The 13,587-nt window shown below is 50.6% G+C and overlaps 3 protein-coding genes across 3 annotated transcripts; 2 read left to right on the top strand and 1 right to left on the bottom strand.

Annotated features, from left to right (window-relative positions):
• Window positions 1-504: 504 nt before the first annotated feature.
• Window positions 505-2,123, top strand: SAPIO_CDS4217 (uncharacterized protein; the record flags this gene model as incomplete). The annotated part of the gene is made up of 2 exons (XM_016786819.1): window positions 505-752; window positions 1,190-2,123. 2 exons carry the CDS (start codon window positions 505-507, stop codon window positions 2,121-2,123), a joined length of 1,182 nt encoding a protein of 393 aa, XP_016643421.1.
• A 6,009-nt stretch (window positions 2,124-8,132) lies between these two features.
• On the top strand, window positions 8,133-9,270 carry SAPIO_CDS4216 (uncharacterized protein; the record flags this gene model as incomplete). Its single annotated transcript, XM_016786818.1, has 4 exons — window positions 8,133-8,324; window positions 8,396-8,680; window positions 8,782-8,892; window positions 8,950-9,270. 4 exons carry the CDS (start codon window positions 8,133-8,135, stop codon window positions 9,268-9,270), a joined length of 909 nt encoding a protein of 302 aa, XP_016643420.1.
• Window positions 9,271-9,657: 387 nt separating this feature from the next.
• Window positions 9,658-12,827, bottom strand: SAPIO_CDS4215 (uncharacterized protein; the record flags this gene model as incomplete). The annotated part of the gene is made up of 3 exons (XM_016786817.1): window positions 9,658-10,119; window positions 10,180-10,677; window positions 10,740-12,827. 3 exons carry the CDS (start codon window positions 12,825-12,827, stop codon window positions 9,658-9,660), a joined length of 3,048 nt encoding a protein of 1,015 aa, XP_016643419.1.
• Window positions 12,828-13,587: the final 760 nt, after the last annotated feature.

Genomic DNA, 13,587 nt, shown 5'->3' with positions numbered 1-13,587 from the left:
AACAAGCCAGACATAAAGCCTGCATGGGACTACGACGGCATCTTGAATCCCTCATTTCCCGCATCAAAAAGGAGTGCAAAGGAGACGAACACACCCTCCTCGAAAATATTTCAGACTTGAGTATGAATATTACTTTTTCAATTGCTCTACGAACTCATGAAGTCGAAGTGGACTTTGCTAAATGACCACAGGTGGGGTTCCAGACGATCACTCGCACATTTACTTTGACTCGACGATAATCTCCGCCTTGCTAGGAGGCTTCCACCCTGCGTAATGTTTGTCGACGAAGCCGACGGACTTTTAGGAAAACGCCAAGATGACGACAGGAAGCATGTTCGCTCATTATTGGGCGGGTTCCTAAGGGAATTGGACGGGTCTTTGGAAGGGGGGAAAAGCAACCCGTTCGTCCTCCTCTCGACAAATATGCCATGGGATCTTGATCCAGCGGTCCTACGTCGGGCGCCGGTACGTGTCTTTATGGGTATCCCCAATTTTAAAGCCAAAATGGAAATCCTGAACCTCCTTTTGGGCGACGAGAAGCTCGAAGAAGGTCTAAGCGTGGATATCATCGCGAGATCAACGCCGTCGTTCACAGGCCCGGATCTGAAGAGTTTGTGCGTCTCGGCAGCTCTGAAATGTACCCAGGAACTGGAGCCGGATAAAAATGGCGAGTATCCGCGGAGAATTCTGCGCAGATCTCATTTCAACTTTGCACGCCTCTACGTGAAACGATCGGGGTCGAACCCTCTTATGTTGAAAAGACTTTCGGAGTTCCAGGCGAACACTAGAGAGTATTCTTTGGCGAGATGAAAGAGCCGGACGAGGGGTTCGAAATAGGGCCCATGTGGCAACTAGTTTGAATAGTCGTTGGTTTAACTATAGCAACCACGTTCCACCTAGAGGTCATAGACATGACACTACGAAAAATGTTCGGGGTTTTGAGGGCGTTTGTACGCACGTATATGTGTCAACGGATATAGCAGCGTGACAGTATGGGTGGAGCAATTTCCCGAGGACATCCAACATATATATATCTTAGATGTGCCGCTGACCCCCTCTCTTACTCCCCCGCAACACAATCCTCCATTTTTTGTTCTCGTACTCTGGGGAAAAAAAAAGTAAAGCAGTCGCTCGCTGTTTGGGAACAGAGACGCCTTCGCTACGCAGTACTTCAGTACTCACCACAAAGCAAGAGAAAAGCCGCCACGCTCAATACGACCATGTCCACATACCAGGATTTCACCACTCCGATCCCCCTGTCCTCCGCAGAGCGAGTAGCGGCCTACTCGCTCCAAGAGCCAGGCAGCCCGACGATCGAGCTCGGCCAAGCCCGACACCGCATCCGCATCATCAACACATGGGGAATCCCCCGCGGCAGTCGGATTCTCGAAATCGGCTGTGGCCAAGGAAACTGTACGGCGGTCCTCGCGGAGGCAGTGGGTCCTTCAGGTCACATCGATGCTGTCGACCCCGCACCTGGAGATTACGGCTCGCCTTTTACCCTGGATCAATCACAAGCATTTCTCAGCGAAGGCCCCATGGGGCAACGGATTTCGTGGCACAGGGCTGATCCTATGGAATTCCTGGCCAAAGGGAATGAAACTTGGGATGTTGTGGTCTTCTTGCATTGCATCTGGTATTTCGCGTCTCCCGAGACTCTGAGGGATATTTTAGCCTTCCTGAAGGGAAGAGTCAAGGCGGTTTATGTCGCGGAATATGCCCTCCACGCCAGTAAGGCTACTGCGGTACCTCATGTCTTGGCCGCGATCGCTAGGGGGACCGTGGAAGTCCACAAGGCGGAGAGCAACGAGAATATACGGACATTGGTCGGTCCCCGTGAGATTCGTGGGATTGCAGAGGCAGTCGGATGGTCATTGGAGGAGGAGAGCCGCATCATTCCCGAGGATGGGCTCTTTGATGGCATGTGGGAGGCGAGCGCTGTGGCCGGAAAGGGCTTCCTACACGAGGTTGAGTCTGAGATTGAAGATTCGCGGGTAGCAACGCTTGTTCGATCGGGAAGAGATGCTGTTATATCTTCCGCTGAGAACGTCGGAGGACTGAAGCGGGTTACCACCATGGATGTCTGGATCGGAGCATTCGCAGTTAAGAGGGAGAATAATTAGATGCATCGTGCGTGGTGATGAGTGGTAACCCTTCGCCCTCCTCGCCTACCGAATTCTGGGGAAAGGGGGCCAAAGAGATGGGAACGGATCAAGCCGGAATGGATTTCTGGGAATGGATTATTATTGACTTGACCTTTGTCTTGCCCAAATGCAACAGATTATCTAAACCGGTTCTTTGTGGATGTAATTCTCCGCCGCGGCGTGTACGCTCAGCTGCAAGTCCGTGATAATAATTGGAAGGGCAATGAAGTCCGCCCCTCCACTTCCCTATGACTCTCACGATTCAAATAGTGCTTGCTGGGAGAAGCATATCACATACGACCATAGCCTAGAGAAAACACGCGATCCCGTCCGCTCTCGCCTAGTTAAGCTCCAGAGCGCCGGATCAGTAGTTGGGTCGGTGACGACCAGCGAATCCCTGATGTTGTATGTTCTTTTTGTCAGCCTCGGCTTCTTTTTTTGATGTCTCGTTACGATCGGGGTTGTGGTAGGAAGTTTTGAGGCTCAGCTTGGAAGACCCGGGATGCCTCATAATGGTTGTTTCGGGGTGTGAAGTAGAGCACTGTTTCGGCCATTCGAAATTCAACTTCTAAACACTGCAAAGCTTCAAGCTTTCCTAGAGTTCTGCCCGCACAAAGCAGAATTAGCGTGAGCAACGGGGATTTTATGACATAACCCTGCTATTATAGGTCTACGAGGCTTTCTCATCTCTGTCAACAAAATGGGAGCTGAGCAGACCGAGAATTGTACCATGAAGAGTTCCTTTATTTCTCCTGAAGTTGGTCCCGATATTGCTGAAACGTCACTCAAGATCGCGTTCAAAATCTCTCCCCCGGCCGGACATATCCGAATTCCTGGGCTGCTTGGTCTCAGCTTGGAATTTCAGGAATCATCTGTCCTGACACATTCGACACGGGCGAGTTTCCTTCCAACCCCTCCGTTTCCGATACCTCTCTCTCATCGCTCGACCTCTCTGCCGCAGTTTCTCTTCCTCCTGATGTCTCTCCTCAACGTTCTTCTGTTTCCTATGTCTCTCTCGTGCCCGTTCTGCGTTCCTATTACGTCTCCAGCCCAGTTCCCAACTCTACGCCGAGGTCTCATAGTTCCTCCTAAGCGAGTCTGACCCAAGCAGCCACGAAACCTGGGATTGAGGGAAGTAGCGCATGATAGCAGACCTAACCGTGACCTTTTCATCCGTCGCAAGGTTTGGATAAGGCTGGTCAAGATTGGGCAGCTTAGAAAGAAGGAGTTTCGTCACCTCCAAGACCCCCTTTTGCGTTGTTGATATTTGACCTTTTCCTATTTTGTCCAGAAACGTCGTGAATGTGGTTTCCACTTTCCACTACGTCTACATTCCAGGCGACAGTGGTCCCGTAGCGCTCGTGCTCCTCGTACGTAACTGGAGGCCCGGGTGACTCCCATTGCTTGTGTGGATTGACCCCAATGCTACGGAGGTAGCTAACGAGATCAGTATAGAGTTCTGCTGATATTCGATTGGGTGTTAGAACGTAGGAGATTATGCTATCAGCGGTGAGATATTTTGGCGCCGCCAACAAGCAGTCACCATCGTATCGATCCGACATCTTACGTTTTACATAACGTGAAAGCCCATTCTCGCATGCCAGGCCAAGACGGTCCATGAAATCCATGTTCTGTAGCGATATTTTCTCTGCACGGTCCAGAATAAGGTCGACAGCAGGTGGATCTGCACATTCCTGGGACACTAAATATGCAAAGTTGAATATCTCATCCTAGGTTTCCTGCAACCTCTGGGCATTGTACCAGGCGACAGAAAGAGCTCAGAGTGAGAAATGCTGCATGGCAGGTCCTTACCCCGGCGCATGGTTATGCTATCGAACCAGAGACTTAGCAGCTGCTGCTGGTCTTGTTGCATGATTGAAACCCCATGATTCAACTTCTCGAGCTGCGTCTCGACAGCCTTTAGCCACTCTTTGCACCCAATCCTGAAGTCACTCTCCATCCAGGCAGGGGGAGGCGCATTCTTATTTTCCGTATTTTCCGGCTGGACCATCTTTCTGAGATTTCTTTCGGACTGTCTTGCGGATATTATGTTTGCGTGCATCTTTAAATCGAGTCTTGCGTCGTTCAGCTCGAGATTCTTAATGCTGTTCGAGATCTCGGATATTTCGGTCCTATCGAGAAATCGAGAACACACATTGTGAGCTCAGGGCCAACCAAACCAGCCTTAGGGAATTTCGAAAGCTTCACCTAACCATGAGTTGAATGTGTATATTTAGTTGGCTCTGGAGGGTAGATAGCCTGCCAGCTATCTCGTTCACCTTGTCGCGATTCCACGCCTCCTTCAACGCAACAATGACGCTTTTCTATTTCGACTTCTGTCCCTGTAGTTTTAGATTTTGCAAAGCTCCTAGGAGTTCTCGGCTGATGCTTTCTGCCTCGGCCGCTAGACACCGCAGGCTTTCAGGATGTTCGTGGGAAACCATAACTTCGCCTGAGAGGCGGCTGAGATCGGTCGCGATGACGTAGAGAACGGCATTTTCGTCACCGGAGCTGGACGTCGATTTGTAAATAGTCCGGGCACCCTCGAAAAATTTTCAGGCAAAAATCAACGAATTGGACAATCTTGCCCGCGAGGCCCAGCGCCGTGAGGGGCTCCATCACCGTTTTTCAAAAGACTGATGCAGAACGAAGAGAGGGCCCAGTATGTTCTGACGTGGAGGTTGGGCAGCACGAGAGGTCTGTTTTTTTTAATATTTTAACCCCATCTGGCAGTCGACATTTGAGAAATCGAAAGAATATGCAGCCCTGATTGAGTATGTTGGAATTCGATTGGCGAAGAGGCCGACTTACAGGTGGCTGTACCTGTCCGCAAAAGGCGCGAACTTGCGACGCAGTGAGAAACCATAGGCGTTTCTCCCGTTCGGCCACACGAAATGGCCTGAGTTCCTACCAAAAGCATCACAGCGATCGTCAAATCAGGCACACGGCGCCACAGTTCACCACGGTAGAGTCATACAAAACGAACAAGTCGGTACCGACGAGGATTCTCAACTTTGACGCCTGCTGATCTGACTCGAAGTCGTGCTTTCAGATAGCTAATTTTAAGGTAGAACTGAGGCTGTCCATGCCGAATCTGCCGCCCTAGTAGCAAGCCCGGTCTTGAGACTTGTTCTAGTACGTCCTCAACAAGCGCAAGATGTCCCACTTTATCGGCCCTGCAGGTAGGCGAGCTCCGACTAGCTACGGCTTTTCTCCGACCAGGGCAGGTACAAGAACGTCCAATCAAGGCCGGAAGGCCTGCAGGTCCGTCAACGGGCAGCCCGACCAGTGTAAGCCGGAATTGAGACAGCCGATGCATGTCTTTGAATATATCTAACGGAGCGCGCAGCCGGAAGGTTTGCAGCCGTCAGACCTCGACCCCATCACTTCTTTTTTATTGATCTCTTGTCCAAAGAGCATTTTCCTCCTTCTTGCCGATGGTCGCCGAGAGCTGTGGTACTGCAGGGAAGTTCACACTTCGGGCCATCAATGCCCATCTACAGAGAATTTGCCAGCGCTTTTTCAAAAAGAAGGTAAAAATTTTTCACAATGAAATCTAGACGATGAACCTGAAGTCTACCGTACTGTAAGATTAAATACAAATACTCTCTTTGTCCTAACAGAAAGGAGCGGACGTGGGCTAATTAACAACCTCGCCTCGGCCGACTCGAACACAGAGCGCCCATCAGGACGCACCAAGGCGGAAGTTTGGGGAATAAATGGATCAGGTAATAATTCCTACCGCTTCGGTGCTGGAATCTGAGTGTCTTAAGGAAAACTATTCTGAACCGGCCAGCAGAGCTTATCGTTGTCACGGATGCGAAAGAAAATGCTACGGATGTTGGTAGAGCAATAAGCATGTTACGGCCCATAGGAGGCCCTCTATCAACTTCACCCCTTCCCACTTCAACCGTTCCGTATTCTAATGCTGACAGACTTGCCCCTTTACAGTTTCCTGGCCTCGTTGAGCTTGTTCAACATCTCCTGATCTGCGAAACTTCTCTGCTGCCCTGCGATAAAGGGACAGGCAGATTCCCATAAGAGACTCTGTAATTCTAGACGGTTGGTCTCTGGGACAATCTGTGGACAATATTAAGATATGTCACAACCCTAGTGAGTGGTAGGAATAAAACTAGCTTGTTGTTGCCTGGCCGCGTATCCCGTGAACGAGGCAGGTCCCACTTTAGGTATCGGGTCTCCAGTGCTATCATCAGGTTGGGAAGCGGTTTAGTTGAGGATGAGAACAAGCCGCCATGGGGGGTGCACGGGTACCTTGCCCGTTGATTCCAACGACCTCCGTTTCTCAGGCTTACCTAATATAAGTCACCAATGCGAATAATGCTCACAGAAACACAGACAAAAAGTCCGCACACCAAAATCCATTTTCGGCAAGAAGGAACACTGATTCTTCTAAATGCATATATTCACTGCAGCCTCCTACATATGCATCCCTGTCCTCTGTCCTTGATGCCCGACACTCCCCGCACCCACATGAGGGGTTTGAGTCTCCAAGTGTCTATCAATATCCGAAGATCAAGTTCCGGTCTCATTCATTCCCTGCACCGCCGCTCAAGCCGCTCAAGAACCCGCTGTGATTGCCGCCTTTGCCGACACACCGTCAAGTACAGCATTCACAGACGGTTCAATGGAACATACGCCCGTCGTTGCGACCGGGGGAAGCGCTGCCTCAAATGCAGAATCCCTTTCACTGAGTGATCATAAACAAGTCGGAGAACCTACACCGAGTCATAGCCAGCCAGCATCGGAATCTGGGGGTGGTGATTGTGGGCTTACAAAATTAAGTCAAGCAGGACAGCCACTTACGGACGAGGGTTCCGAGAAAATCGATGCATCAGATCTTATATCTGAGATCTCTCGCGGCAAAATCCCTTCGTATCATATCGGTCTCGGGGAAGGACTATTGCGCGGCCTTCCTCGTTTTACAGGCTATGACAACGAAGGGCAAGCCCAAACTAGACCGATCAATAGCTACATGCCACCACCACCACATCTGTTGTGGGCTAGCTTAGACAACATGGAAAGGTCGGGGAGCGCAGCTTACGAATTATTTAAGATGGCTTTTCCGACGGAACAGCAGTTGGAGATGGCCTGGAAAATATTCCACGAAGATCTCGATAAGTCGTACTCAAGGCTAGAGCCGCTTCGAAAGCTACCACTAGCCGGGCGCCTAGTTACTCATGCGGACGTAACAATCGTTGTTGTGGCCTCCAAATCAGCGAACGACCACAGCGAAAGGCTTGCCGACGCGCGTAACGAAATCCAGCTGCCTCATTTTTTACACATCCTTCGTGAACAATGGCCAAAGTCTCTGGGAAAGGTTGGTTACTCTGCATGGCCTTACTTTGCTTGGGATGTGGATCCTTTGCTTGCTCGCATCGATTGCAGATACGTAAGACTTGATGAGTCGGGTTTTTTAAAGCCGCTCCTCCCTTCTTCCCCAAGACGTTTAGAAGCGGTACAGGAGAGAGGCATCAGCCGAGGTGTGCTGTTGTAAGTGCGAGACATATATATGTTGCTAGATATTCCTAACTAATCATCCTCACAACTCGTAGCTTTTGGGCATGGGGTGATGAAGGATTTATCGACGTTCCACAGCTAGCGGCCATTACAAACGTCTGCCAGACACTGCGACTGGGAAATGAGAAGCTTAACGGACAACGAGACCTCTTGATGCTGAATTTCGTGGAATCGTTCGCCGGTCGCTGGGGCGGTATCTTCGACATGGCGCGTACCGAAAGCTATCTACTCTTCAAATCTCTATATCGCTACAAGCTGCGTTTCTGCCGGCCTGTTCAGAGGATTCCCTATCTACGCCGACCCTCCCCTAAATCCGGGCTCGTGCCACGGCGCCAAGAAGCCAGAATCCGAGGAAGAGATAGAGTGATCCATCTCCGCGAGCAGCGTGTTGCCATATGTTCAGCGGGACTAGGTCTTGATGAAGGCGAACGGTCTGCAAATATCGCGATAATGCTCTCGGACACACGAAACGTGAACTGGGGAGTCCTCGATGGAGGGCCTTGGAAGGAGCAAAGTCGATACCCTTGCGGAGATGAAGCCTGCTTTGGTGCTTTCCTATCCCTGATTACCTTCGCTTTCGACCAGTGGGAGCGGGGCTGGATGGAGACTCTGGATGACATTGACATGGTCGTCGGAGTAGAAGTATGTATACAGAGGTTGTTTCAAAGCTCGCGTTGCCCTATAGCTGACACGAATTTCCCTTTGGCCAATAGTTGAGTGACTCAATGGATGACAAAAAGTGGGAACGCTTGATGTTTGACAACTCGTTCCGCCTCTCGAAGCTTTATTTCACCGTCCTGCAGGTTTTACGAATAGCCAGCTCGTGCATTGAGGAAAGCGTCAGCGATCTTAGGCTTGTCCAAGAAAAGTGGTCGAATGCTGTGCAATACGAGACGACTGATGCCAGAAACGTAACTAGGGAACTCGAAGAGATGGTGACTTCCATGGAGGCCAAAAAGCAGAGGTTGCTCTCTCGCGTTGACAAGAAGGTTGAAGAAGTAAAAAGTCTTCGAGACGGGGTAGGAGCCGTTGCTTGGAATACCATCAAGACACTCTATTGTTCACGTCTTCCCTGAAAGCTAACTTGCTCTGGTTCCAGCTACTAGGCGCCACATCCCTTCGGGAAGCCACGAAAGCTATGGCGCTAAATCAGTATATCTACATCTTTACCATTGTCACCGTCGTTTACACGCCCGTTGGGTTCTTGGCTGTATGTAGGAAATCCGGACCCTGCACAAGCATACCCTACTAACACCTCCATTCGAAGGCTTTCTGGGCCCTACCCTTTCTCAACAACCCTGATGATTCTGGAATTGTTAGGACCCCTTCCGCGTTTGTGAGCACATTTATCGCTGTTCCTGTGGCAACTTATGCAGTGTGTCTCATCCTCGCCGCCTACTCTGCTAAGAAAAGAAATTCTATCTCGCTCTTATTTGAGCTGCAGCGGTTCTTATGGAGGCGAAGTTACAGACGGTGGCAGGAGGGAGAAGAGGAGGACTCTGACCACGAGGCTACCAGGGATGTATCGGCATCTTCGTTATCCGATGTATCAAAGGCGAAGAACTCAGCAAGCGTGCCGCCTGTATAACTACTAGATTGGTGAATAAGGATAGAAAAAAGTGGACTCAGTTGAAAAGGAATCTAAAATAGCACTAAAATCCTAATGGCTCCTGACTGTCCGAGAATCTGAACTGCCCTCATCAGAGAATCCAACCTTGGGATAAAGAAGGTAGTGCCGACAAATTAGAGAAATCACCTTTGCAGCGGCCCGTTACTGACAAAGTTTACACTTGCTACCCCTAAGTAGTGGCCAGCTGAACGTTACTAAAGGGAATTCGCTGCGTCAGTCGAGCCAACAGAGGATTTCATTGTTATTAGTAGGCTTTCGAAATGATGCCTCCCATGCCTAAAACAGATACATTAAAATCGGCGGTTGGCGTGGCTTGTCGTGATGTAGGATGTCGGGCTTCTACTTTCAGAGCTCATTCCACTTCGTCAAAACCATCATGAGTACGACGGCTTGCACGCTAGTGAGCCAAGCCCCGATCCCAACGCCGCCCTGCACATCGGCCCGCGCTAGCGCCCACGAGATCCCTATGACGCCGCTCACGAAAAGGATCGCTAGCGTGGCGATGAGTGCCCTGAACCTGTCCAATCCCTCGATGATGTGAACGCCCCAGCCCAAAATAAGTCCGTCGGTCCGGTACGTTTCGAGGATGCTTTTGTGGAGTTTCTGCGGAATGCGCCTGCCCCATATTAACCTCTGATGGGCGCCTTTCTCGTGTGATAAATAGTGTAAGAAAATATGGGCCGGAATCGGAGGTGGCTTCATCGGGCAAGGGTGATAGCCGTATCCCTCAGACAACATTTCTTCTTCGGTAGGTATGGCCATTGGCTTGTCTAGTATTCCGACACGATATCTGTCTTCGAGAGAGAACTGCCAGTCCAGTTTAGCAAAGGAATTTTTGGGGAGGAGTAAGAGGGATAGGAGACTCACCTGGACAAAATGGACATCAACAGGCTTGAGAAGAAAGTACTTGGCCCGAAAGCTCCTCAATTCCAGATATTTCTCCCTTACGCGGTTAAATAATTGAGAGTCGGTCTCCACGTCTGTGATATTAATCTCACCGAGATGTCGCTGAAACTCGCCAGTGTTTACACAGAGCTCAAGGAATCTCTTCTGCGGCTTGCTAGGCTCGGAAATACGATCAGAATCCCCAGAGCGTGGATGCCGATTGAGTTGTTGGTTTGGCAAACGGCCGATTTGGTGGTCGCTATCTTCGCGGCCTTTACTTAGTTGATAAGTTGAACCGGGAAGCTGGGGGAGACGGCTCGATGAGTGCGAGGTCAATGGCGTGGTTTCCATGCCGCCGTCGGGAGTGGTAGTTACGGAATTTTCGGGTTGGACATTCTTGCAATCCAGGAGTAGTCGTAACTGCTCAAGCGACTCGGAGTCAGACTCAAGAAAGTCTGCATACAGTTCTTCCTTGCAGTCCTAATCAAGAGCACCGTGTTAGTTACAGACGTTCCGCTGAAACAAGCTTTCTCTCAACTTACACAAGTCCATTCAAGTCTTCGGTATCCTTGCTTCAGGGGCGGTCGTGTAATGCGGTGGCAAACTCGGACAAGGCTCGTGTACGCCAAGGTTATCCAGTGACGCATTCCCAGATTGGATTCTAGTTGTTGTTCGATGTTTAGGTCGTTCGGACCACTGGTAATTCCATCGGCATCACCATTTTCTGTGTTGTCTGTTTCTGCATTGCCTTTATCTGCATTGTCGTGAGCTAGGTCAGGGAAGAGAAACTTTTGATACCTCTCCCGAAACTCGAGAAAAGATCTGGACTGGAGAAGAATAACTTCCAACCTCTGCCGCGTAAGCGTGCCTATGCCCACCGAGTCGACGCCGGCAAGATCGCTATCAGAGGATATTTCTCCTTCGTTCAGATGAGCATGGTCGCCAGGGTAGCCAGCCTGGCCATATTCAGCCAGGTGCTTTTTCATTTGCCATGATTTGTCCGGCCGCATCTGGGAGAGAGCTGACCAATCCTCCCCGTCCTTTATCCCAAAGATCTCCTTGCAAATATGGCTCGAAATGTTCCGTGACTGATGTCGGAGAAAGCGTAAACCAGTGCGGAGATCTCCGTCTACGATGTTAGAATCCGCCTTGATACCGGATAGCATCGAGCGGAATAGGCGCAGGAAGTTTCTCTGAAACTTGTCTGGAGTTATTTTGCTCGACGTGGACGCCAGCAAGTTGCGCATAACCTCGTCCTTGACGAGTAATTCTAGAAACCAGCTTGGGGCAGTATCGATCAAATTTGCAGGGACAGCAAAAGAGGACAGAGTGCTGGCCGTTGTCAGGCTAGGCGTGGCGGACACAACCGAGTCAAGTTCGTCTTCATCACTGTTGGCAACATGGAGGAGGCCCTCGACATCTAGATCCCCCATAGGAGTCACTTCGAGATTAACTGGTAGTGCTGCATTCGGGGATGATGTTGCTTCCGGGAGGAGTTCAGACTGCGATGCGGGTTCAGTCTCATCGCCAACATCAGCCCTGTCAGCGTGGCCAACCTGCGTCCCTGATTGAGCTGGCTTTTCCACTCGCTTCTCCATATCACGGAGACGCTGATTCTCAAACTCACGACTGAGCTGTTCAAAATTCTTGGCTAGCATGCTGACTTTCGAATCCTCTATATGCACTAATCTCGGTATGGAAGGAGTGGGTACCGGTTTTCGCGGGTTTGGGACGTCTGCTAGTTGGTCCTCCACATCCAATGTGGTAGCTAGTTTTAGCCTAGGAAGTGATTCGGCGTCACTATCGCTCCCAATCTTTCTCATCTTTTTTCGGTGCGCAAGGCCATTTCTCGCCTCCGTCGCGGATGACGGCAAGTCTTCGTTGTCTGAGGACTCTGTCTCACTAAAGGTTCTCATGCCGAGGTGCGAGCCGCGATGGATCCGATTTCTTCTTTTAAGTTCTCGTTGCCATCGCATAAATTCGAGAATCTCCTCTTCGTCGAAGTCATCATCCTCGCTCGAAAAGCCACCAGCTTCTAAATTTCCGAACCTCTCGAGTAACTCGTCTTTTCCCGCGTCTCCAGTTCTGCGCTGGGATGATGAGCTGGACCCCTCGGAATCGGCGCTCTCATAACCATCAGGTTGCAGGATACTCTGTACTTGGCCATCCATAGGATCAGACTCGCTCACATCCTCGAAAACAAAAATACGCTCCCTGTCTGCTTCAGCAAGCCCGCTTGGACCTGTACCTCGTAGGTTATCCTGGCCGTGTGCATCGGAGTCAGAATCTGATCCAATGTTTAATAGGCGATCATATGTATGAATATGATCGTAGGAAGCTTTGTCGTCGATCGGAGAGTGAGATTGCGCCGATGCGCAAGTCGGATCGGAGACCTGCGGGTCGTCCTGCTTTTGACTGCTGACCATACCTTCCCGTCGAAGGACAGGTGTCTTGGTAGATGCTGTCGGCGATGATGCAGGATGGGGGCCGGAATCAGTAGAAACAGGGTGTTTGTAGGTGATGGGGTTGCAAGGGTCGCCTCTACGGTAAGCGACGCAGCGATGGACTTCGCGGGTCTCATAATAGGTGTCGTCGGCGCGGATGAAAGTGTAAACATCGGTGGTGCACATTGTTGCGGGCCGGATAATGGTCACTCGGGTCTAGCGAGGCGTTCTCCACTCCAAAACACAAGATTGGGGTAATTCGCTTGGCGCACCCGTGGCCATGGAATCGAGAGCTCTATTTAACACCCGCGAGTTGGTCCGGCGATGAGGCATCGCTGAAGAGGGGTTCTTTGCACTGCCATGTGTACAGCCCAAATAGAAAAACACCCACCAGGACCCATCCTTGTGAAAGCTCTTTGTCGAACCAATCACTTCACCATACATAGTTGTGGCTGAGGCGGTGAGGGGAAGTGTCCACGGGGGGTCGGATCTCTTCCATAGTGGGCTGTTAGTATGAAGGCGCTTACCACTCGAGGACTGCAGGAGATGAGGAGGTAGATTAATGATGGCGAGAAGGGAAATCACACGAATTGGCTGAGCATGAAGGTCCCCGCGGAATCGCCATTATCTTTTAACTAGTCTTGGTTTCTGAGCGACTCCTCTGCACCCCCGGGGTGGATTTTACTAGCTACGGTGATGTAGAAACAGTATGTGGAAATGAATGGTAGGGGCCGGCCCGCAAGCCACCGTGCTCCCAGATCACCGAGCGCAGCTTTTTTCTGGAGCAGGGCTGCCATATAGTTGCTACATATCTGCTAACTTCAGAAGGATTTAATCCCGACTTCGTGAATTAAATGGAATTCGCTGCGTCAGTCGAGCCAACAGGGGGTTTCATTGTTATTAGTAGGCTTCGAAATGATGCCTCCCATGCCTAAAAACAGATACA

The sequence above is a fragment of the Scedosporium apiospermum genome, assembly GCF_000732125.1.
Source record: "Scedosporium apiospermum strain IHEM 14462 chromosome Unknown SEQ_SAPIO_0091, whole genome shotgun sequence".
NCBI lineage: Eukaryota > Fungi > Ascomycota > Sordariomycetes > Microascales > Microascaceae > Scedosporium > Scedosporium apiospermum.
This window is presented reverse-complemented; position numbering and strand designations above follow the sequence as displayed.